We start from the raw sequence: 26,344 nt of genomic DNA, 5'->3' as shown, positions 1-26,344 counted from the left end.
GGTTAGGAGCTTTTTACTTTTTGCATTTTCTTTGACTGTTGTGTCAATGTTTTCTATAGTGTCTTCTGACCCTGAGATTCTCTCTTCTATCTCTTGTATTCTGTTGGTGATGCTTGCATCTATGAACTCCTGATTTCTTTCCTAGGTTTTCTAACTCCAGGGTTGTCTCCCTTTGTGAATTCTTTATTGTTTCTACTTCCATTTTTAGATCCTGGATGGTTTTGTTCATTTCCATCACCTGTTTGATTGTGTTTTCCTGTAGTTCTTTAAGAGATTTTTGTGTTTCCTCTTTAAAAGCTTCTAACTGCTTACCTGAATTCTCCTGTATTTCTTTGAGGAAGTTATTTATGTCCTCCTTAAAGTCCTGTACTATCATCATGAGAAGTGATTTTAGATCTGAATCTTGCTTTTCCAGTGTGATGGTGTGTCCAGGACTTGCTATGGTGGGAGAATTGGGTTCTGATGATGCCAAGTAACCTTGGTTTCTGTTCCTTACATTATTATACCAGCTTTCTGCCATCTGGCTGTCTCTAGTGCTACCTGCCCTGGCTATATCTGACTGGAGCCTGTCCTTCCTATGATCCTGGTTGTGTCAGAACTCCTCAGAGTCAAGCTGTCTCTGTGATCCTGTGATTCTGGGATCCTGTGATCCTGGGCTTGTTAGAGCATCTAGGAGTAGAGCTTCCTCTGGGTGTTGTGGGACTGGGTGCAGAGTTTGTGCCCAAGGTCTGCTCAGGGCGCAGGCCCAGACAAACCCACATTCAGCTTTTCAATGTTTAGGTAAACAGGTGTCATGCTACTGTGCCTACAGTAGTCAGTACAGTAGAATGGATGCACTTTATTCCAGGAATGGTATGTCAATGAAATTTGGTTCTTTGGGGAAAAAAATAAGATAGGCAAAATTTCAGTCAAATATCAAATTGTCCAAAAGAGAGAGAATCCAAATTAATAAAATCTGATATGAAATGGAGACATTACAAGAGGAGACACACAGGAAATTCAACGAATCACAAGGACATATTTTAAAAATCCACCAAACTGTAAAACCTAAGAAAAAGAAATGCATTTCTTGGTGTATATATAAACTACCAAAATGAAATCAAGATGAAAATAAATGATTTAAACAGATCCCTTCCATATCCTCTAGTGAAACAGAGCAATAATTAAAAATCTCCCAATTAAGAAAAATCTACTAGACCTTCAAAAAGCAACTAATACTCCTTACAATGTTCAATACTCCTTGAAATATTCCAAAAAAGAAATGGAAGGAACATATCCAAATTCTTTTTATGAGGCTATTATTACTCCAATATGAAAACCACATAAAGATTCAACAATATATGTACACACACACACACATATATATATACATACATACTAATACACCTTATGAACATAAGATACAAAAATTATCAATACTGAGAAACCAAATTCAAGAATGCATCAAAAATACTTTATTACCTACTATATCAGGAAGACCTCATTCCAGGGATACATAAATCAATAAACATAATTTATCAAATAAACAAACTAAGAAGCAAAAACCATATGGTCATCACATTAGATGAAAAAAAGGCCTTTAACAGAATTCAATACGCCTTCATGATAAAAGTCCTCAACAGACCAGGGATACAAGCAACATACCTCAACATAATAAAGGTGATTTACAGCAAGCCAACAGCCAACATCCACCTAACTAGAGAGAAACTCAAGAAAACATTTTCACTAATATCAGCAATAAGACAAGGATACCAACTCTTTCTATACCTATTCAATTATAGTACTTGAAGTCTTATCTAGACCAATACGACAACTAAAGGAATTCAAGGGGATGCAAATATTGAACGAAGAAGTCCAACTATCCTCACTAGCATATGATATGATTTTATACATGAAATCCCTAAAGACTAAACAAGGAAACATCTACAACTTACAGACATTTTCAGCAAAGTAGCAGAATACAAAATTAACACACAAAAATCAGTAGCCTTCTGTGGGTCCTAATGGCCCAGGATAAATGGGAGGAGGGTGGAGGAAGGGTTAAGAAGAGCTTCAACCCTGGATACCTCAGTTGAGCATAGAAAGCCTTGGCTCCCTCCCCTCTTTCAACCTGGCACCTGAAAATCAGCTGCTCCACTATCAACCCTAGTAAGAATTTGCTACCCTCACAGTTATCAGGCCTTATTCCTTGTTTGTCCTTATAAGGTCCCCCTGCATCAAACTCCCTGCCCCTGAGTATGTAAGTATCTTCCAACACCCATGTCCTGGCCAATTTTACATGGCTATGCAAACCTTGCCCAAAGACCCTGTCTACCTCCTCAGGGACATATATACCCGCCCCCAAATAAACTGAAACAGTTTTCTGAAACTGTTCCTAAGTGTGTGTGTAGTCTTTACCTGTGCACTCACTGACAATCAAGCCTTACATTGCACCCACCCACCCACCCAAGTTAAGCTTAGTCTAGGGCAAAATGGTTTTAGTGCATAATTCTACTAGACTTTCAGAGAAGAACTAATACCAATACTCTGCAAACTATTCCACAAAACAAAAAGAGAGGGAACACTACCTAATTCATTCTATGAGGCCACAGTCATGCTGATAAAGACTCAACAAAGAAACAGTGCATCAGACCAATTTCACTTATGAACATCTATGTAAAAATACCCAATAAAATTCTTGCAAAGCAAATCCAAAAACACATCAAAACCATCATTCATTATTATGAATGAATTCATCCCAGGAATGAAGGGATGGTTCAATGTATAAAAATCTATCAATGTAATCTACTACATAAACTGTAAATCACATGATCATCTCATTAGATGCTAAAAAAGCCTTTGACAAAATACAACACCTCTTCATGTTAAAAGTCTTGGAGAGATCAGGGATTCAAAGTATATACCTAACATAATAAAAATAATAAAATATTTATTAATAAAATAATTATTAATAAAAACATAATAAAAGCAATATACTGCAAGCCAATAGCCAACATCAAATTAAATGGAGAGAAACTTGAAGCAAGCACACTAAAATCAGGAACAAGACAAGGCTGCCCACTCTCTCCCTATCTATTCAATACAATACTTAAAGTTCTAGCTAGAGCAATAAGACAACAAAGGAAGATCAAAGGGTTACAAATTGGAAAGGAAGAAGTCAAGGTATCACTATTAAAGGATGATATGAGAGTAAAGATTAGCAACCCACAAAACTCTACAAGATAACTCCTACAGTTGATAAATGATTTGAGCAAAATGACTGGATATAAAATTAACTCAAAGTCAGTAACCCTCCTTTATACAAATGATAAATGGGCTGAGAAAGAAATTAGGGAAGTACCACCCTTCACAACAACCACAAATAATATAAAATATCTTGGTTAACTCTAACCAGGCAAGTCAAAGATCTATATGACAAGAACTTTTAAGTCCCTGAAAAAAGCAATTGAAGAAAATATCAGAAGATGGAAAGATCTCCCATGCTCATGGACAGGTAAAAGAGGATTAACAGTGAAAATGTGTATCTTACCAAAAAATATCTACAGATTTAATGCGACACAATTTTTATAGACCTAGAAAGAATAATTCTCAACTTCGATATATATCAAAAACAACCAACCAAACAAAACCAGGATTGAAAAAACAATCCTGAACAATAAAAGAACTTCTGGAGGAATCACCATCCCTGACCTCAAGCTGTACTACAGAGCAACAGTGAGAAAAAAGACTGCATGGTATTGGTACAGAAACAGACACATTAATCAGTGGAATAGAATTGAAGACCCAGAAATGAACCCATACATCTATGGACACTTGACTTTTGATAAAGAAGCCAAAACCATACATGGGGGAAAAAAAGCATCTTCAACAAATGGTGCTGATCTAACTGGATGTCTGCATGCAGAAGAATGTATTTAGATCCATATTTACTGCCCTGCACAAGACTCAAGTCCAAGTGGATCAAAAACCTCAACATAAAACTGCATACACTAAATCTCATGCAATAATAAGTAAGAAATAGCCTTGAAAGCCAGGCAGTGGTGGTGCACGCCTTTAATCCCAGCACTTGGGAGGCAGAGGCAGGTGGATTTCTGAGTTCAAGGCCAGGCTAGTGTACAGAGTGAGTCCCAGGACAGCCAGGGCTACACAGAGAAACCCTGTCTCGAAAACAAAAAACAAAACAAAACAAAACAAAAAGAAAAAAGAAAAAAAAAAAGAAATAGCCTTGAACACATTGATACAAGAGACAATTTCCTGAACAGAAAACCAATGGTTCGGCTCTAGGATAAACAACTGATAAACAGCACCTCATGAAACTGAAAAGCTTCTGTAAGGCAAAGGACAATGTCAATAGGACACAATGGCTGCCTACAGATTAGAAAAGGATCTTCACTAACCCTATTTTGACAAAATGCTAATATCTAAACTATATAAAGAACTCAAGAAGTTAGATTCCAACAAACCTAGTAACACAATTTTTAAAATGGGGTACAGAGCTAAACAGAGAATTCTCAACAAAGGAATCTAGAATGGCCTAAAGCATTTAAAGAAATGTTCAAATCCTTAATCATCATGGAAATGTAAATCAAAATAACCCTGAGATTCCACCTTACACCAATCAGAACAGCGAGGATCAAAATCTCAAATGACAACACATGTTGGTGAGGATATGGAGAAAGAGGAACACTCTTCCACTGTTGGTGGGATTGTGAATTTGTACAACCACTGTGAAAATCAGTTTGGCAGTTCCTCAGAAAACTGGGAACTGTTCTACCCCCCAAGACTTGGGGTATATCATTCCTGGGCATATAACCAAAAGAAATTCTACTATACCACAAGGATACATGCTCCACTATATTTGGAACAGCTTTATTCGAAATAGCCAGAAACTGGAAACAACCTAATGTTCCTCAAGTGAAGAATGGATATAGAAAATGTGGTTCATTTACTTAATGGACTACTATTCATCTATTAAAATCAAGGACATCGTATGTTTTTCAGGCAAATGGATGGAACTAGAAAATACCATCCTGAGTAAGGTAACTCAGACCCAAAAAGACATGCATGGTAATGTACTCACTGACAAGTAGAGAGAATACCCATGACAAAACCCAAAGAAGTTGAACAAGAAGTAAGGCCCAAGTGAGGATGCTTGAATCCCACTTAGAAGGAGGAACATAATAGTCATAGGAGGCAGGGACCTGGGTGGGAGAAGAGTGGAAGGAGTATATACATATACTAGTAAAATAATGATACTCTGGTATACTTGAGGCAGAAGCCTAGCATAATTGTCCTTTGAGAGGCTCCATCCATCAGCTGACTGAAACAGATGCAGAGACCTACAGCCAAACATTGGACAGAGCCCAGGGAGTCTTATGGAAGAGTAGGGGAAAGAATTGAAGACCATGAGCAGGTAGGAATTCCACAGGAAGACCAACAGTGTCAACTATCCTGGACCTCTGGGAGCTCTCAGAGACTGAGCCACTAACCAAAGAGCATGCACAGGCTGGACGGAGGCCTCCCCAGCACTGTCCCCCAGATACCACCCCAGTCCCCCACACAAATGTAGTAGAGGGCTGCCTTGTCTGCCACAGTGGGAAACGATATGCCTAATCCTGCAGAGACTTGATGAGCCAGGGTGGGAGATGTGGGGGGGGGGGGGACACTCCACCATCTCAAAGGCAAAGAGGAGGGGAGAGGGGAGGGACCCTGTGAGGGAAGACTGGGAAGAAGGCAGTATTTGGGATGTAAATAAATAAGTAAATTTTTAAAAATATATATATGTACATCTTAATTCTAACCTGCAATGTTTTTAAGCGTTTATCAAGTGGTAACTCATCTACTTCCAGAATAAAAACATCTACAGCCACGAACAGCTTCTGTTGTACTTCATTTCTTTCAGTAATCAAAATATTACCTTCATTCTGAAGAAAAAAAAATAGGATGGTCAAGACATCAGGTAATTTCACACATTCACCTATATGGACAATAGTGATTTCTTAATCTTACTACTACAATAAAAGACAACATTTAAATTCAACAATCCTGCTAAGCTCATTTTTCCCTATTCTTTTTACTATGAACGTGTTCCTTTAAAGAAAAGTATACAATTCCTAGGTAGACTTCAGTCTTCATGCTATTCCTCCCTTCATATTAACTACCTCCCAACACTGGGAGTATAATAATATATACTAATAATATAGTATGTAGTCAGGATATAATAATGTGTCAGATTCCTATACTGCAGTAACAGAAAGCACACTACTCAGACCAAATACAAGATCCATGTTAGACGGGTTAGAAGTCGCCCTAGTTAAAATCTCATATGAGGCCCTCAAAAGCCAGTGTTTCTGTTGAGTCCTCCACGGGTTTAGCTTCTAGGAGCCCTGAAGGACGTACCCAGTTGTAAGAGTCCTCATTGGGTGTTTTATAGTATTCCTAATATAGATATAACTTGAATATTTACAGTAGATAATATTGACTATTAACATGGTTGAAACATTTTATCAGATTTCCAGGGGAATAGACAATTACTCAAATATTAAATATGCACACACAACAGGAAAAGATTTTTAAACAATATATCTAGTTGCCAATTACCTATTCTAATTCTCTCTTAAGGTAAACACTTAATTTTATGTAAATAAAGTATCACTACAGCATCAGACTCTCTGCTTTCTTAAAAGAGTCAACAGATTTAAAAACAAAACCAACAGGCATGATTCGGTCCCGCGTGTCTGTTCTGTGGAACAGCAGGCAGTTGTCTTCTGTCCATCTTCTCCCACACTAAAGTGCACACCTCCACCTCATAGGTGACTCGATAGACATGGTCACGAGCCCTCTTAGGCCTTAGAACTAAAGGCTGACAAAGACTATTACTTTAAAGTGGATAATGATGAAAATGAACACCGGTTATCATTAAGAACGGTCAGTTTAAGAGCAGGAGCAAAAGATGAATTACACACTATAGAGGCAGAAGCCATGTCTATAAAGACAGTCCATTTAAAGTCATACTGGCAACTTTCAAAATGTCTGTACAGCCAACAGTTTCCCTTGGGAACTTTGAAATTACTCCACCTGTGGTCTTAAGGTTGAAGTGTGGGTCACGGCCTGTGCACATTAGTTGGCAGCACCTAGTAGCTGTAGGGAAAAGATGAAAGTGAGGAGGATGTGAAACTGTTAGGTATGTCTGGAAAGGGATCTGCTCCTTGAGGTGGTAACAAGGTTCCACAGAAAAAAGTAAAACTTGAAGAAGATGATGGTGATTTTGATGAAGAGGAAACTGAAGAAAATGTTCCAGTGAAAAAATCTGTACAAGATAGTCCAGCCAAAAATGCACAAAAATCAAACCATCAAATTAAAACCACCAACACCAATATCAAAGGCTCAAGAGTCCTTCAAAAAACAGGGAAAAAAAAACACCTAAAACACCAAAAGGACCTAGTTCTGTAGAAAACATCAAGACAAAACTACAAGCAGCTATAGAAAAGGGTTGTTCTCTTCTCAAAGTGGAAGCCAAGTTCATTAATTATGAAGAACTGTTTCTGGATGACTGGCCAGGAGGCTATTCAAGATCTCTAGCAGTGTAGGAAGTCTCTTTAAGAAAATGGTTTAAACAGTTTCAAACATTCTGACTTACTTCATTTCTACAATAGTTGATATCTGGCTGTCCTTTTTATAATGCAAAGTGAAAATTTTCCCTACCATGTCTGACAAATATTGTCTAGGTTCAATTGCCAAGAATGTATTGTCTAAAATGCCCGTTTAGTTTTCAAGGATGGAACTCCACCCTTTACTTGGTTTTAAGTATGTATGAAATGTTATGATAGGACATAGTCATAGTGTGGTCAGATGTGGAAATGGTAGGGAGATAACAATATGCATGTGATATAAACTCAGTATTTTAATACAGTAAAAAAAAAAAAATAAAACATAGAAAAGAAAACTCTTAACCCACCTCATTAGGACAAGTTTGAAGCTTCTCCTGAGCAACATTATATTCATCCCAAATTTTCTCTAACTCATTCAAAGATGCTAGAGTAGTAAAGGACCCTTCATCCAACACTTGCATAGCATCTGAAAGGTCATTTCCAAAGCGAATACTGATGTTAATATGCCTATTTAAAAACACAGGAAAAGAAAAAGGGAAAACATTTAGAAATTGTAAAATTTGTATGAGAGAAATTCATTTAAAACATCTTAAAAAGACAACACTGGCCTATGACTACTATAGTGGTTTGAATATGCTTGGCCCAAGTAGTGGCACTATTAGGGATGCTGCCTTGTTGGGTAGGTATGACCTTGTTGGAGGAAGTGTGTCACTGTGGAGATGGGCTTTGAGACCCTCCTCCTACCTGCTTGGAAGGCAGTCTTCTGCTTGCCTTCAGAACAAAATGTAGACTTCTCAGCTACTCCTGGGCCATGCCTACTTGGACAATGCCATGCTTCCCACCATGATGATAATGGACTGAACCGCCAAACCTGTAAGCCAGCCCCATTTAAATGTTGTCCTTTATAAGAGTTGCCTTTGTCATATTGTCTCTTCACAGCAATAAAAACCATACCTAAGACAACTAGGTACTTTTTAAAACTTTACAGAAAACCATGTGTAACTATAATATACAGTTCTAATTAAAAATTGTGTAGAGAACTAGAGGGATGACTCAGTGGTTAAGAGGCTTGCTATTGCAAAAGACCTGGGTTCAGTTCCCGGCACCCACATAGCAGGTCATAACTATCTTTAATGCCACTTCTAAGGGATTGTAATGCCTTCTGGCCTCCACAGGAACCAGGCATGAATGTGGTGCACATACATACATGCAGGCAAAATATTCATACATATAAAATAATAAATAGATATTTTAAAATGTGGAACAAATAATTCTATACATGTTTTTAGATAAAATATTGCCATTAGCCAGACATAGTGGTGCACATCTTTAATACAAGCACTCAGGAAGCAGAGGTCAGCAGATCTCTGTAAGCCTGAGGCCCTCCTGGTCTATACAGTGAGTTCCAGGCCAGCTGAGACTACATAGTGAGTATGTGTCCCAAAACAAAAACAACAAAAGACATTGCTGTATTGCTTAGCTTGGCCTCAGAATATCTTCCTGCCCAAGCATCTTCCTGTCTCAGACTCCAATAAACCTGTACCTACTGACACATGCTACCATGCCTAACAGAAAGAAATCTTCTTTTTTAAGCTTTGTATAGAAAGATGACTTCCAAAATCTACAAATTTTAAAATGTCAAAAGGACCTTTAATTTTTGTTCTATAACAAAATTTGTAAATACTTCTCTAAAAGTGTTAAACATAGCCAGTCCTGTGTGTGAACACAGCCATAGGCAAAGTCCTTCTACCCAGTATATGCTAAGTTGTTAGGGGTTTTTGTTTTTAATCTATAAACAAAGCACTCATAGAGGCCAAGTAATAAGCAAAACTAATGAGTTTTAACAATTTTTTTTCTAGTTTCCAACTAGACTGCCACAATTCTAAAAGACAATTTTTCCTCAAAAATGAATTAAAGTATATTGTCATTTTGGCTCAAATCTGGCTCAGATTTTGCCAATGCAGTCAGTCACCTGATTTTTAGTATTATATCAAAAGTTAATTATCTCTGAGAGTCCAAATTACCCAATTCTTAAAAGACTTACAGACCACATGCTATGTGAGAGATTTATACTGGAGAATATAGATTTCCACTGGGGAAAGAAACCAACATGCAATTTATGCATTCATGGCAACATCAAAATATGGTGGAAATAAATCACTGGTTTTATGTCTAGCATGCAGCAGAAATGCAAAATACCAAATGCCAAATGCTCTAATGTAGACTTTAAACTACTGAATAAATGATGTATAAAGCTTTCTAATTAATTCCTTTTCTTTCATTTACAAGTAACATAATATTTCTTTAAATATAATTAATACAGAAATTCATATTAATAAAACCTTCAGTTGGTTCTCCATCAAACCACCATTTAGAAGCTGGAATGTATGTATGCTTTTGAGGGGGTTCGAATTTCACTCCCAGAGATAAATTTATGACACTATGGCTTTAAGTGAGAACAGAAAACTGATCAAAAGTTTCTATAAAATCAATCTTAGGTTTAGAACTTTCTCTTTGAAGTCATAACAATCCAAAGATTATACCTCAAAAGCAGAAACAGTATATACAAATAAAATTTAAACAAAGCACCAACTAATTAGCAATGTTTACATTATTATTTGTAAAAATAAATATTATTGAAGGGAGGGTCTGAAGAGATCAGTTGGGAAAGTGCTTGCCACAAAAGCATGGAGACCCAACCTGGATCCTCAGAATCCAACACTGAAAGGCTGGGCCTAGCAGTGTTCATTGTGATCCCAGTGGGAAGGAGATGAAGACCATCCTGGATCTAGGAGGCAGACAGAACAGCCAACCTGGTGAGTTTCAGGTAGTGAGAAACCCTGTCTCAAAACCAAGCTAGAAAGCACTTGAGGAATAATACTGAAAGCTGTCCTCTGACCTCCACACATGTGCCCACACACATGTATGCAGAAGAACACACATAAATATCCACATATAAAACATTCTTTGAAGCTAAATTTTTTGTTCGGTGGTAAATTATCTGCCTAGTATAGACAAGACTCTGGGTCCTATAAGTAGGACTACAAAAAAAAACACACACACACACACATAATTTTAAAGTACCTAATTTCTTTCAGTAGTTCTACTTTAGCTGCCAGATTCTTCAGCCTGGTTCCTACACACGTCTTCAGAGTGTTTTCTAAATGCTTAGTAAGATCCATGGTAGCTGTTTTCTCTTGCTGAAACATTAAAAAAAAAAAAAACTATCTTAGTGAGAACCAACACCATACTTGTAGCATTCAAATAACTTTTTAGTTAGAATCAAGTTAAATGTTAAGAGTTAAAAACAATGTTAGTGTTAGAACTGAATTGAAGTGTGGGACATCTAGCTAGTACCAGGTCTGGAATCCTAGCTTAAAGAGATAAATTTTAAACACTCCATAAAGCAATACAGAAAATGTGATATAAATGATATTATGCAATTACTGCTTACTTTACTTTGGACTGTATACTATAGTTATAGTTTGATTGGCTTTAGCTTGAGGAGGACTGGGATCTAACCCAGGTCACCTGTACATAGATGTAGTTCTTTGGAGGAGGAGGTGGTAAAAGGCGAGGTGGTGGAGGAAGAAGTGGTGGAAGTGGAGGTGGTTGAAGTAGTAGTGGTAGAGGTGATGGTGGTAGTGGAGGTGGAGATGGTGGTGGTAGTGGAGGTGGAGATGGTGGTGGTAGTGGAGGTGGAGATGGTGGTGGTAGTGGAGGTGGAGATGGTGGTGGTAGTCACTGTGTAACCCTGGCTGGCCTATAACTCACTATATAAATCAAGCTGACTTCAAACTCAGAGAGATCTACTTGTCTCTATATCCTAAGTATTGAGATTAAAAATGCATGTCCCACCACACTCAACTCTAGCTTCTTAAATGTCTGCTTATATTAAAATAGATATATTCTTTTTTGTAGCCTTAGCTGGCCTGGAAATTGCTATGTAGAGCAGACTTGGATCAGATTCATTGAGACCTACCTGCCTTAGCTACTCCAGTGCTGAAATAGTCCTATTTTTTGTTGTTTTTGTTTGTTTGTTTGTTTGTTTTGCTTTTTGGGGTTTCTCTGTGTAGCCTTGGCTGCCCTGGAACTCTCTCTGTTGGCCAGGCTGACCTCAAATTCAGAGACCTGCCTGCCTTTGCCTCTCCAGTGCTAGGATTAAAGATATGTACCATAACTGCCCTGTAAGATACATTCTTAAGAATATGAAATACTATTGATGAGGCTAATTTTGAACAAAAGACTGAAGAAACAAAAACTGTCAAAATGGTAATGTGCAATTAATTATGAATCCTTTCTGGAATGTTTTGAGATATTTCTAAAATTTAGAAGTTTTAAGGGCTGGAGCATTGGCTTAGTCAGTAAAATGCTTGCTAATAAAGCATGAGCACCTGAGTTAGGTCCCTATCACCACACTAAAAAGCCAAGGCCAGGAGTGGCATGCATCTGTAACCCAGCACTGGAGAGGCAGAAACAGAAGGGTCTTTGGGGCTTGCTGTCCAGCCAGTCCAGCCAATCAGCATGCTCCTGTTCAGTAAAAGACCTGCCTCAAAACTAAGGTGAAAATGAGGAAAACATCTGGCATCGACCTCTGGTCTCAACACACACTGTTACACACATGTACATGTATCTGCACACATGCATACACACAATCAATATATACACAAAAAGCTAAAGAACATAAGGAAAACATAAATGAGAAAATAATTAAATTTCAAGCAGCCTATGAAATATAAATATGGTTAGCTTGAAATGTAAGAAAAAAGTTTTCTCCTTACATAGGTATCAAACGAGAACAGATGGAGACAGAGTGACAGTAACAACTAAAAGCACTTGTTGCAGGGTATTTGATCACACTGTGAACCCAGAGAATGTGTTATTTACTGAAAAAAAAAAACTTTCTAGTTGTAGTGTGGCTCATATTTAGCACACACCATTAATCTCTCTGACTGCAATATAGACATGCCCTTAGTACACACCTTTAATCCCAAACAATGGAGATAAAATTAGTTTGTTGAAGGAAGCACCCATGTCTGAAAATGACATCTAGTTGAGTGACAGACACAGTGATGAATCAGAGAAAGATTTGACAGAATAGGATCTGCCCAACTCTCACGAGAAGAAAAAGGAAAGGGAAGCTACTTAAGGGCAGGGCTAATAGGCAGTTTTACTGGGACAGTCATACAGAAACAGGTTGCAGAGAAGGAACACATTAGGTGTAGATGAAGACATTAGGTGTAGATATAGAAAAAACAAGCCAGAGAATGATAAGGAGCCAGAAGATTAGAACAAATTGCCAGAGTTAGTTTGAAGCCAAGCAGAGTAATCTAGTAGTGGCCAAGAGAAGCCTAATTGAATCAGTCAACTTGGAGAGGAGTTTGGGCCAGAACAGCTGGGTTGAACCAGTCAGCTAGAAATCAGAAAGAACTAGGAAGGGGTGAGCTTATTGAGCAGCAAGTCTCAGAGGCAAAAACATTCTAGGTCTAGATGAGATTGCACAGAGACTAGTGGTTTCCAGGACAACGGCCTAGGTTAGCAGACAGAGGCAGTAAGCCTCTAAGATGACAATTACATCAGGAGAATAAAAATTACTCTTATAAGGTCTAAGTGCACACATTTCGCAGAAGAACATTCTTTCCCACAAGCCAATGACATACCTGCAGCTCTTGGGCAGTCTGTTCAACTTTCAATTCTAATGCTTTGTAATTTTCTAGAAGAACCTCTTTCTCTGTTTTAAGCTTTTCATTCTCTTCAATAAGTTTCTGGTCCTGTTTAATTTTTGCCAAGCTGACATTAGACCCTAAATTAAAGTCACCAGCAGCCAAACTTTCCCTGTCAAAAACAAATTCACTCATTTTTAAAAATATGCTTAAACCTATTAGAACTCAAAAATTGAAATTACCATGGGTTTTTTATAAAATACCTAACAATTAATTGTGAATATTAAAACCATTGCCTAGCTCAACATTAAAAAATAATTTAAGCTGAGCATGTTGGCACAAACCTACAATCCCTGAATTTGGGAGGCCAAAGTGAATGCATACAAAATCTGAGGCCACCTTCATCTACATACAGAGATTGAGAGCAGTCCTAGACACACAGTGAGACTGTATCAAAACATGAAAATAAATTATTTTAATGCAAACTAGTTTGTGTTAACTGGGGCATACTTCAAAACCAACGCCTCTAATGTCTTATATTCCAAGTCCCTTATACCTCAAAGAACATCATGAACATCAAATTGTTCTGTCCATTTTTTCTAATTCCTCCTCCCTTGTACCTTTTTATTTGTGTAGTTTCTAAACCAACAATAAAAATCCATCAAACTGCCATGACATCATTGCTTGATTCACCATATATAAGAATACACTGGTATATACTAGAGCTAGAGAAGATGCTCAGTGGTTAAGATGCTGGCTGCTCTTATAGAAGACCCTGGTTCAATACCCAATACCTACATGGCAACTCACAACCTTCTGTAACTCCTGGCCCAGAGGATCCAATGCCCTCTTCAGGCCTGTAACTGTACCAGGCACACATGTGGTACACAGACATACATGAATTTAAGTCAAACACACAAAGTGATATTTTTAAATAATATTATTGGTATTCATGAGTATCTAGACTGACTTTCTGACTCAAGTAGATAATTCAAAATTATCTAAAATGGTAGCTCAAATTATATACATCTGTGGTAACAGATATACTTCCTCTAATATTTTAATTATATAACACACATGAACTGAAGCAACACATCATACCTTAGAAGTATATATAAGTATTTGATCAGGTAAGTATTAAAAATACATATTAAGCTGGGAAGTGGTGGCGCACACCTTTAATCCTAGCACTTGGAAGGCAGAGGCAGGCAGATTTTTGAGTTCGAGGCCGGCCTGGTCTACAGAGTGAGTTCCAGGACAGCTAGGCCTAAACAGGGAAACCCTGTCTCAAAAACCAAAAAAAAAAAAAAAAAAAAAAAAAAAAAAAAATACATATTAAGGGTAAGCAATCAATTGGTAAAGTATATGCATTGCATGCATCAGACCTTAGGTTTGACCCACCAAACACTACAAAAAAAAAAAAAAAAAGAAATACTTTAAAAGAAATGAACTCCTTAAAATCTCACCACAAGCTTTCACACAAAAGATCTTTTACACATGAAAAGTATTCTTACAGCCAGAAGGGGGGGAACATACATCTTTTTTCCCTTAAGAGGATGAAGATTTCATCCAGAGCCTCATGCATAGTAGGTATTTACTCCACTGAGCTACACATCCAGCTCCAGCTTCAAATCTTATTGTGACTTCTGGACTTTGAATTAATATTTGGGGACGATTTTTATTTTTATTAAAGATGTTCAAAAAAATGAAATGAAAAGTTAGCAAGGGAACTTTAAATAATTCAAGAACAATTTTATTTTCTAATTGGCTTTTAAAAGGAAAACATCCCTGCTAAAGAACAGAGGAACAAGTGTTTGATGGGGAAAAAACAGAAATTATGTAAGATCATTCACAAAATCATAGGTTCTTTTAAGGATTCCAAAAGCCTAAGAACTGAGTTCTGTAAAGGCTACTACCATGAATTTGAAATCAGTTAAAAATGTAAAGCATCAGTCTTACTTTGGAAATGTCACGTGGTTTCCTGCATTCGTCTCATACTTCACATCAAGAGTCAGCCTGCCATTGAAATGCCCCTTTGGCCTGCTGAAGGCTGACTGGTTTGATCTGCGTCCCCACAGAGGGATAGGGTTCTTGAGACTCCTGAGAGCAAGCTGATTAGGATCTGGTTTCTTTGCCTCGCAGGCATCGGTGCCTGAGGTCAGTCTGCACTTTTCTGCAAATCCTTTCTTTGCCACTTCTTCCCCTATGTCGACAGTGCCATACTCAGCCTGAGCAATAACTGTTCCATCTTGATAGGTTGCTTTAATTCTCATTTTAATTTCTTTTTCATAAATCAAACTCCCCAAAAATGTTCTGCCCTAAAAAAGATAGGAAAAAAGCCATTAACATTTTTCTCACTTATTTTGTTTCTATTGTATTGTTTTTCTTTTTCCTAAAATCTATATACAAGGAATCTTACTTTGTTGTTGACTTACGAAAGTATGTATCCAATGTATTCCAATGTGTGTGAAAACATTCTTTTGCAGAAGTAAAGCTGGTACTCAACCATATTTCTAAATGTTTTAATGAATGCTAATTAAATATACTAGAAAATTTTTTTACTGTTTTGGCTCCAACTAAATGTAATGGTGTTCTTTTATTTGTTGGTTTTGTTTTGTTTTTAAAGACAGGGTTTCTCTGAGTAGTCCTGGCTGTCCTGGAACTTGCTCTATGGACCAGGATGGCCTTGAACTCAGATATCTGCCTGCCTCTGCCTCCCTAGTGCTGGAATTAAAGATGTGTGCCAGCATGCCTGGCTGTGATGATGTCTTAAGGAGCTATAGTTTTAAAAAGAATTCTGGTACCTCTAAAAGGAATTCAACAAAACACAATTATTTTAAAGGTAAAGTCAGATACTTTGATTTTAAACTAAAACAAGAACAAAGACAAAGAAGTAGAATCTCAAAAAACAAAACAGTTGCTACAATATGGCTCAGTGGGCTTGCTACCACATTGGGCAATCTAAGTTCAATCTTCAGAAGCCATATGGTGGAAGGAGAAAAACAATTCTCATAAGTCCTCCGATTTCCACATATGTCATGCCACATGCTTCCCCACACATGTACATACACATATAATAAATAAAGGTTAAAGAATTTCAATTACAAAATACCAGAATCTTTTTTAAAAATCACCAAATTTAAATTACAAAATATGAGACACTAGGAATCGTTTATTCAAATGTCCCTTAAACAGAACTTTGAGGAGGCCATTATCAGCACCATCATATGAGAAACTAGCTATTTCCTAACTTTTCATTATTACCAACACACCACACTGAGAAAAGCTATAATAAAATGTACTTGAGATTGGAAAGCATCTTAAGACTTCAATTTCACCAGGAACTTTTACTGTTGAGAATCTTAATTCCTGAAATTACTCTGAGAGAATCTAAGTACTCTTTTCCTCTCAATTTCTCTATATTCCTTTCCTGATTTCAATCTACACTATAAATGAAAATACTAATATTTCAGAATATATAAAGTATAAATTCAAAAATAAAAATGAGAGATTATTGCTCACATTTACCTGTTCATATCTTAATTGAATCAGGGGGACCATTAAAATAAATGGAGCATCTCTCTTAAGAGAAGAAAGCTTTATTTATTTTTTAAAGAAAGATTTATTTATTATTATATCTAAGTACACTATAGTTGTCTTTAGACACACCAGAAGAGGGTATCAGATCTCATTATGGATGGCTGTGAGCCATCATGTAGTTGCTGGGATTTGAACTCAAGACCTCCAGAAGAGCAGTCAAGAGCTCTTACCCACTGAGCCATCTCACCATCTCACTCGAAAGTTTTATTTTTAACTATAGTCTCAATAGATGTTAAAAATGGTATAGCCGGGCAGTGGTGGTACACTCCTTTAATCCCAGCACTTGGGAGGCAGAGACAGCAGATTTCTGAGTTCAAGGCCAGCCTGGTCTACAGAGTGAGGTCCAGGACAGTCAGGGCTATGTAGAGAAACCCTGACTCAAAAAACCAAAATAAATAAATAAGGAGGGAAGGAAGGAAGGAAGGACAGAAGGAAGGAAGGAAGGAAGGAAAAAAGGAAGGAAGGAAGGAAGGAAGGAAGGAGGAAAGAAAGAAAGAAAGGAAGGAAGGAAGGAAGAGAGAAAGAAAAATAGTATAACTGGATTGGGTGTAAATACAGTAGTAGCACAATGCTTACCTAGTACCTAGGAAGCCTTATATTCAAATTCCAACACTACTACCAAAAAGAATATATATGAATAATGTATGCCAACCAAGTAAGACTTGGTCAATAACAATCACAAAAACAAGGATGTAAAAAAACAAAATAAAAAAAAAAACATAAAAACTAGCCTCACTTTTAAAATATAAAAAAAACTCAAGATCCAAAAAAATTTTATAAAATAAAGATAAATATTTTATTCCCCTAACTCTATAGGGAAGTAATTATATAAAGGACAGAAATAAAACCCATGTAAAAGTCCCAAAGTTTTCTTATACATGGGCTCTTTTTATGACTCTAATGAATTTGCCGACTTTTGAGAATTTTTTCAATGCAAAAAAATGCATTGTTATTACAAAGAAAATATTTCATTGTGGGTTCAATTTATCAACATATTAAAAACATTCAGGCCTGGAAGAAAGAACAATTCAGGCATCTAATGGACCAAAAGTGATTCAATTATATGTGCTAAAAGATAACAAATCACCACTATTATTAAAACGACAAGGGGAGGTCACTGCCCCTAGAAGAGAACTTACTACAGTTGTTTTACTAAATTGGCATGTTAAAGTTTGCCTTCTGAGTGATATGTTTATATCCACAGATGTAGTGAAACTCTCAGTCTTGTTCAGATAAGCTGCTTTTTGCAGTGGACAGCAGTTAAAGCAGAGACTCAAAACTGGTCAAAGTGCATGAATAGAAGAACAGGCAAAAGAGTATAAAGACCCAGACGAGGAACAATACTGGGAAACTGTCTTCTGGATTTGACATGACCCTGTACTCTTGAAAACTCAGCAGCCGTGTTACCTCATAAGAGCTGCACAAGTTCAAGCTCAACAGTACTCCAGTATGAATATAGAAGGACAAAGGAGGTCCCACTCTAGCTGAGGATCTCTTAGCAGTTGGTGGCTTCTGGGGGAGATGGAGTCATTCTTCTTCTTGGGTATAACCTCTCAGAAGTTGCCCATGATCCAGTCAATAACCCTACACTGACACATATGCAAGCAACTCTAAATAAACTCAGTAGGTTATGGATTTTTTTTGTTATTGGGTGTTTTAGGGTTTGTTTGTTTGTTTGTTTAAGGAAAGAGAAAAAAAGACAATGTAGTGGGAATAAGGTTTCCAGACAGAGAGGAGAAGGAACTGGAGAGTAGGGTATGGACTAAAAAAAAAAGACTATTTTTAACTCATAAGCCAAAGGTCAACATATTTATACTGAAAGCATAGGCTTTATAAATTTTCAAGCAAAAAATTTAGAAATACACATTAGCTATGGTGGCAGAAAAACTAAGTAATGTAACTTCCCCATCCATTCTTGAGGCAAAAGCTGTTTAGCCTGAGAAGGAATGAGGAAAGTCAGTCCCTGATGGTTATCTCTATCCAAAGTCTCCATAAATATCAAAAACTGGAAGACTGTAGAGAAGAGGCAGGCACTATTAAGGGAACTAGGAATAGGAGGGCTATATTTGAACCCCAGTTCACTGGCCCAGAGAGAACATTGTTCACAGAGAAGTCAAAGCAAGTATCAAGCTTTAGTGGCTTTGCTGAGTCCTTTGGTGGAGCAAGATCTTCATAAAGAAAGGCTTTGGCAGATCTCAGTAACTTAGACCAACATGTAAAGAGCATCTGTAAAATAAAAGAAGCTAAACAAGAAATATTTTTAAGGTTAGGCAGAAAAAGATGTCTGTCTAGGTTCTTTAAAGACAGATGAAGTAGGATTTATGTTGAGTTAGGGTTGCTAAGGGAAAATCTGAATGAAAGGCAAATTGTATGCTAAGGAGCTTCTGCCTAAGGAGAAGACGTCCTTGACAGAATATAGATGAAGAACATCAAGCATGCCCCAGGAGTGGGTAATCCCCCAAGACCAAGGAGGGTACATTTTCCTCCAGCAAAAGATAATGCTAGGGTGTAGACTGTTAGCCCAGCTAGAACTTCCCCAACAGCCAGGTATGGTGAATGGGGAGGCTAGAGGCATGGGCCAACCCAGGGTCACTCTGACCTCGTGAGCCAGAGGTGCAGCTGGAAAGCAGGGCCACATTTACCTTTGGCCCTGAGTAGGTCTGAGCAGACTAAGTAAGACCCACTGAGTTGATTGGATGAGCTCCAGGTCATGTAAACATAATACTTCTGAGAGAATCACTGAGGACTACAGAGAACAAATTAAGTTAACACCTCCTATCTATGCTTTGTACCTGACCTTGATCTTTGGAGGAAGCAAATGGTACAAATGGATGGAACCTTTCCATGCAGTATTAGACCTTGCTCATTTCAATTCTAGTTATCTTCTTAATTGTGAACTTCAGGGCTCACCTGACACTTGCTGAGGACAGATGACAACTGACTTTCAGAGTGTTTCACCAAGGTTATCTTTGGAACCCCACTGATCTGTTATGGGACAGTAGTTCCAAATGTTGCCTTGTTCTGCCATCCTCCAGAAAAGGTTCTGTTACATAGATAACATAATGCTAACCTGTGTTTTGCAGATTTGTAAATCCACTGGAGAGACAATCAGATACAGCATACTTCTATCTACCTTACAATCTTACTGGGGTGGGTTAATTAAAAAAAAAATCCAAAAGGTACTCTACATGGGTAAAAAAGGACATTCCAGAGACCATAAGGTTATTAAATAAAAACTCCAATGCCAGGAGAAGTTTTTTCTAGATGGATATGATGTGCCTGTCAAACTCTCATCTAAACACATGTATTCAGATGTATCAGCCTCAACTCATAACCCCTGAGGAAGCTCCTGAGAACAAGTGATTGTTACTGTGACATGATGACCTATTTCTTAGCTATAAGTAGACATCTACAGTCAAACCCTCCAAGGCTCAGGGATCATTGTTGAAGAAGAGACAAAAAGAATTAAGAGCCAAAGGAGGGGGTATAGCACTGCATAATAGTTTCCTCCTAAATTAAAATATTCCATTCTGCAGGAAGCTCCTTAAGCAGAAGGTAAACAACTCAAAATAGCTTCAGGAAATCCCTGAAACTAACTAGATTCACCAGGCCCCTCCTTGCCCAAGTAAGCAATAAAAGCTGAGAATCCCTTTCAGAAGAGGAAGCTGACTGCCAAGAAGACTCTGAGAAGAGATGAGGTGCCACAAAGACTCAGACAAGCCAAAGTACAAAAAAGACCCTCAGAGAAAAAAAAGCTTTAAAAAAAAAGTCTCTGATACCAAAATAGCTCCTGAGAAAGCAAAATCTAGTCCAGCTCACTCAAAGAGGTTTAGACCAAAGGCACCTGGAAAGGATATTCTCTGAGAACGCTGCTGAGCTGCCTACAGGCTATGTAGTACACTCCAAGTCCCCAGTTTTGTGAGCTGCCACCCATACTGGGTGGGCTTTGGTAATCAAGCCTTTGACCTCGGTGAGCCATTTCTGCTCTTGTAAGTAACCCAATAAAACTCTTTGGTTCGGGCTGGAGAGATGTCTCAGTGGTTAAGACTGTTCTTCCAGAAGTTCTAAGTTCAATTCCCAGCAACCACATGGTGGCTCACAACCATCTGTAACGGGATCCGATGTCCTCTTCTGGTGTGTCTGAAGACAGGGACAGTGTACTCACATACATTAAATAAATAAATCTTTAACTGGTTCACCAGGTTTGGACTTTAGTGATATTATACTTTGGTCTGTCACAGGATCCCTATCTGTCGTGAATAGACAAACATGTTGTATTTCCCCAGAAAAGTTTTGTCACACACAGAAGGGAAAAAATTTTATTTGTCTTACAATTACAAGTTATATTCAACACTCCAGGGAAGTCACAGAAGCTAAAACAGGCAGCGATACCACATCCTTGCTTAAGAGTAGAGAGAAATTAATATACCCATGCTGCTTGCTTATTCCTCCCATCTAGCTATCTCCTGTATTGTCACTCAAGACACCCTACCCAGGGACTGGCACTGCCCATGTGTACAGATGGAGCCTCCCCACATCAACTAGCAATCAAAACAAGCTCTCACATACATGTCCACAGGCCAACTTAATCTAGATAATTTTCCTCAATTGAGACTCTCTTCCCAGGTTATTCTAGTTTGTGTCCAGCTACATTTAAAACTATCATATTGCCTAAAACATAAATCTGATTACTTATAATACTAATAATTTCAAACTACTGATATTTATGGACAGGGTTAAAGACCATTGAGAGGTACTCGAGACTTAATCCCCAGTACTCTAAAAACAAAACAAAACAATATATTCACAAAAACAAATGTTAACAGAATTTTTTCATCATATAAAAGACAATCCTTTTAAATTTTTACAGATGAAACTATTCACATTTGTGGTTTTGTTGTTGTTTTTCTACATTTGTTTTATTCACTTACATATATACATTCACTTATTTGATCATTAAGAAGGATTACCTACCAAATACGAGAAGAAATACATAATTGTTTTTCATGCATTTGAAGGGGTTCTGGACAGCTAGAGCATAGCAAGCAAACATTGCTCTGGTGGGCAGTGCCCTTCTCTGCAGTTCCCTCTGCCTTGCTAAAAACTTACAACTAGCCACCAAGGTCTATTCCCTTATTTAGCTGCTGCCTCCTCCTAAGGCTGACCACCAAGGTCCACCTGTCAAACTATTTAAGTCCAGCAATCAAAAGCCACTTTGACTCACCTAATTAACAGGTTTCCCTTTGTACCTCTATAAACTGCCATTTTCCTGTCTGTCTCCTCTCAATCCAGAGGCAGTCCTTTGCCCCTCTCAGACAAATATCCCTACTCCCTTTCCCTTGTTCCTTTTCTCCCTCATCTTCTGTCTCCTGTCTTTGTCTCTTATTCCATGTTCTCTGTTCCTATAAGACAAAGGAGTCTGTGCTGAGAACTTGGTCTTGAGAGTCCTGAGCCAATACTTTCCCTAACATTATTTATGCTCATTTGTGTGTGTGTTTGATAAGTACCAGGGATCAAACCCAGGGTCTGATCATACTGAGTGTTCTACCATGACTGTATCCATAACCCTGAATTACCTTTTCATATTTTATTTTTCATATTTATTTTTTATATTTTCATAAGTTATTTATCTATTTTCTAAACACATTCATAATTTCCTAAATATTCAATAGTGCATATGCTTTCAAGCATATAGTTTCAAGTATATATAATACATTAACAAAAGTATTTAAATGTATGACTTGCCTGATCAAACTGGGTAACTTCTTGGCCAGAAGGAATCTGTAGTCCCCAAAGTCTATACTTCTTGGCAATACTAGAAAATTGTAGCTCCGGAGGTATTTCTACTATATCAGATCGCTTTAGAATTTCAGTATTTCCATAGTCAATGTACCTCACCAGGCACTAGAAAAAGTTGGAAGCAAACAGTAGTACTAAACAGAGATTACAAATTTGTAAACAAGACCTATGAATATTACCTCAGATGATGAACACCTTCAGAAATAGTTCTAATAACAACCTCAAAGGCAAATCCTATATTTGGGACTAATTCCAAGAGTACCATTTATCATTTGTCTCTTTTTAACCACTGGTGTTTTCATACAAACATGAGTATACAGCATTGTGATACTTTCTAATCTCTAATAGTAAAATCAATCTACATTCTTAAATTCAAATTGAGAAGAATAGAACCTAGGAGTTTCCACATCCCCACAGGAAAAAAAAACTTTCTTTGACAAAATTAAACTCACTCTGTCTAGACCTTGAAACTGGCCAAATTAACCCTTACTTCCAGCCCTGTATCTATCTGTTCAAAGTTTTTTCCAGGGGTTATATAGAGAGCTCAGCAACTAAAAGCACTGGCTGCTCTTCCAAAAGGCCCAGGTTCAGTTCCCAACATGTATATAGCAGCTCACAACCATCTGTAACTCCAGCTCCAACACTTTCTTCTTGCTTCTATGGACACTACATACGCACAGTACACATGCCATATGCATGGTACACACACTATGCACATGGTACATAATAGCAGAGAGAACTCTCAGACACACTTTTTTTATTTTTAAATTTTTTCTAGAAGTATATTAACAAAATCATTCATCATCTCATGCCTTAATTTAAAATCTTAAAATCAATCCAAAAGACAAGTGTAAAATATATTCTTCAACTTCAAATTATGGGAAATTTTATATTAGAAAAGTCAATTTCACAAAGATAAAACATTTTGGCACTAGTAAATCATATTTTAAAAACAAACCAACCAGAGAAATCATGAAATTTTCCACTCATTTTACCAAGAAAAATATTTATCACACATATACATTATGAAATATATGTATCTTTAGACAGCCTGGTGATTGTACAGAAACTTAAATTCTGAAGAATATTTTTTAATCTTATCTAGTTTTAAGAAAATAATTTATTTTAATATTCACCAGAAAAAATACTTTCATAAATGTTAAGTTTTTTAAACTAGACATTATCACCATGAATAAATAATAATAAACTCAATAGGCATCAAGTTTCGGAAGCAAGAGCTTGGTAGGTAAGGATGACTGCTGTTATAGCTGATGACCTGAGTTCAATTCCATGACCCAGATGGTGGTTAGGAGGAACCAACTCCCTCAGGCCTCCCATATGCTATGCACTATTTGTGTGTGTGTGTGTGTGTGTGTACATACACACAGATATATATACAAAAATAATTGAAAAAATTAAAAACTACATTTTTAAAAAGTGTTGTAACCAAAATAAACATTTCTTAAGCCCAAAGTATGAATACATTTTCCTGCCTTATCATCGCTGATAGTTTTTAGCACTTTGCATCTGTACCAGCACTTATCTTCAGAAAACAATCCACCATAAATCTGTAGAAGAAAAAACATTGTCACTACAATTTAAAAAAGCATACTAAGTAGGTCAGGATATAAGTTAGCATTGTGTACTACTTTATGTTAGTAAGTACTTTTATATACAACAACTTATCTAATTCTCATAATGCACCTGTAAAGCAAGTACTTTGTTTATAGCATTATGTATCCACTGTCATAGCCTAGTCTTCAGCAGGACTCCAGAGTCCACTATACTAGACTACCTCTCAAAAAGGTAAATAAAATGTTAAAAGAAAAAAAAGCCCCCTTCTTGTCTTCTGTGAGAGGACAATACTCGGCCATCATGTACTTGCAACAACCACACATGACTGTATTGAGTCTTGAGACATACTGAGTATTGAGACATAACCATGGGACAGCCAGGAACAGATAAAGGGAAAACCCAGGGAAGCTCATGTCATTACTGAACAATCTCTGGATCAATCAAGTGATAGTCACTGCCTTTCAGTTGTGCACCTACAAGTGAAACCACCAGGCTCCAACACTCACACAGATTTCCCTGGTTAAACTAAATGGGCTACAAAACAAAGCAGAAAGTTATGGATCTGGAAAACAGGCAGTAGGGAACAAGATGATAGGGATGGTATGGAAAAAGAATGACCAGAATGCATTGTATATGTACATAAGAAGTTGTCAAAGAACTAAATTGAATTTGAGTTAACCTGCAGGACAAGAAAAGGACATGGTGGAGTGCAGAAATCCAAGGTAATGACCATGGAAGGTCTTAGAACCTCCTCCACCACATACATGCCAGAACCCCAAGAACAATGATGCTGCAGTGTTCCTACTGGCCCCTCACACAACTAGGAGCCTGCTTAGGGCCACTGTAATCTGAGGGTATCACCTTTCAGTTCAGCACAGCTGTTCCAAAAATTCATTCCGTAATTACTCTTTTTACTTCTTATTCTCTATTATTTAATCTTCAGTCTTACATGTATGTGTCATGACATGTCTTCTGTTCACATGTTGTTCAGACAAGTTTCAGGACTATTTCCCTCCAGTCTAATATAAAGCATTCTCTACTACACTTCTCTCTGACATCTCATATATCACCACCTCTTATTCCTATGTCTTCCTTTCATCTTTATCCCCACTTATTTTTACTTAATTACAACATTCCATAGATATAACAACCTGTAATATCTGTGGACCCTAACAATCTTAATTTTTCCCTCCCTAGTGACATTATACACCTTGATTTTTTTTTTCTTTTCAAAGTCAATCTAATACTGGTGCTGGCTAGATTTATGTCAACTTGATACAAACTGTGGTCATTTAAGAAGAGAGAACCTCAAATGAGAAAATACCTTCATAAAGTCAGGATGTGGGCCAGCCTGTAGAACATTTTTTTAGTGATTGATGAGAGAGGGCCCATCCCATTCTGGGTGGAGCCATCTCTGGGCTGGTGGTCCTGGGTTCTATAATAAAACAGGCTAAGCAACCCATATGGAGCAAACCAATAAGCAGAACCCCTCCATGGCCTCTGCATCAGCTCCTACTCCAGGTTCCTGCCCTGTTTGAGTTCCTGTCCTGACGTCTTTCAATAATATACAGAAATATTGAAGTGTAAGCAGAATAAACCCTGTCCTCCCCAACTTCCTTTTTCGCCGTGGTGTTCTGTCATAGCAATAAAAACCCTAAGACAAATCCTTAATCCTTATGCTTACCCACTCTACCTCCCTATCACTTCTAATTTTATTAACTAATATCTGAATATATTCTATACTATCCTTATTTATCTTCCAGCAGTTATGGAAGCCAAAGGGGCCACTGTTATTTAACTGGCTAGTATAGTATCTCCATAGTAATAATATCAAGCTGCTGTGGTTGATCTTGAAATTTATATGCTGCTCAGAAAGTAATATATAATGCACACAGGAACTCAGCCAGCCCAGTGACACTGGTTCCTTCCAGTCTGTCTGAGCCAGTGCCCTGAGCAGACTTTAGGTGCAAACTCCACAGCCAGTCACATAACACCCAAAGGAAGCTCCACTCCCAGGTGCTCTAACAAGCACAGGATCCCAGAGACAACTTGACTCTGAGGAGTTCTGACACAACCAGGATCACAGGAAGGACAGGC

General features: G+C 37.5%; 1 protein-coding gene and 1 pseudogene across 4 annotated transcripts in view; one reads left to right on the top strand and one right to left on the bottom strand.

Annotated features, from left to right (window-relative positions):
- Stk31 (serine/threonine kinase 31) overlaps positions 1 to 26,344 on the bottom strand; it is a 98,685-nt gene that overhangs the window by 59,646 nt on the left and 12,695 nt on the right. For all 4 annotated transcript variants that reach the window (XM_031381799.1, XM_031381800.1, XM_031381801.1 and 1 more), the window contains exons 5-11: positions 24,166 to 24,240; positions 22,619 to 22,777; positions 15,233 to 15,591; positions 13,271 to 13,445; positions 10,695 to 10,810; positions 7,958 to 8,117; positions 5,802 to 5,924 (exon numbers count right to left, since the gene is read on the bottom strand). In XM_031381799.1, the coding sequence (XP_031237659.1) occupies positions 5,802 to 5,924; positions 7,958 to 8,117; positions 10,695 to 10,810; positions 13,271 to 13,445; positions 15,233 to 15,591; positions 22,619 to 22,777; positions 24,166 to 24,240 (1,167 nt within the window). The remainder of the gene's footprint in view (positions 1 to 5,801; positions 5,925 to 7,957; positions 8,118 to 10,694; positions 10,811 to 13,270; positions 13,446 to 15,232; positions 15,592 to 22,618; positions 22,778 to 24,165; positions 24,241 to 26,344) is intronic.
- LOC116098446 lies at positions 5,944 to 7,602 on the top strand (annotated as a pseudogene).

Source organism: Mastomys coucha, unplaced genomic scaffold, assembly GCF_008632895.1.
Source record: "Mastomys coucha isolate ucsf_1 unplaced genomic scaffold, UCSF_Mcou_1 pScaffold20, whole genome shotgun sequence".
In the NCBI taxonomy this organism is placed as follows: Eukaryota; Metazoa; Chordata; class Mammalia; order Rodentia; family Muridae; genus Mastomys; species Mastomys coucha.
The sequence above is the reverse complement of the archived record's forward strand: the minus strand, read 5'-3'. Positions and strand labels throughout refer to the sequence as shown.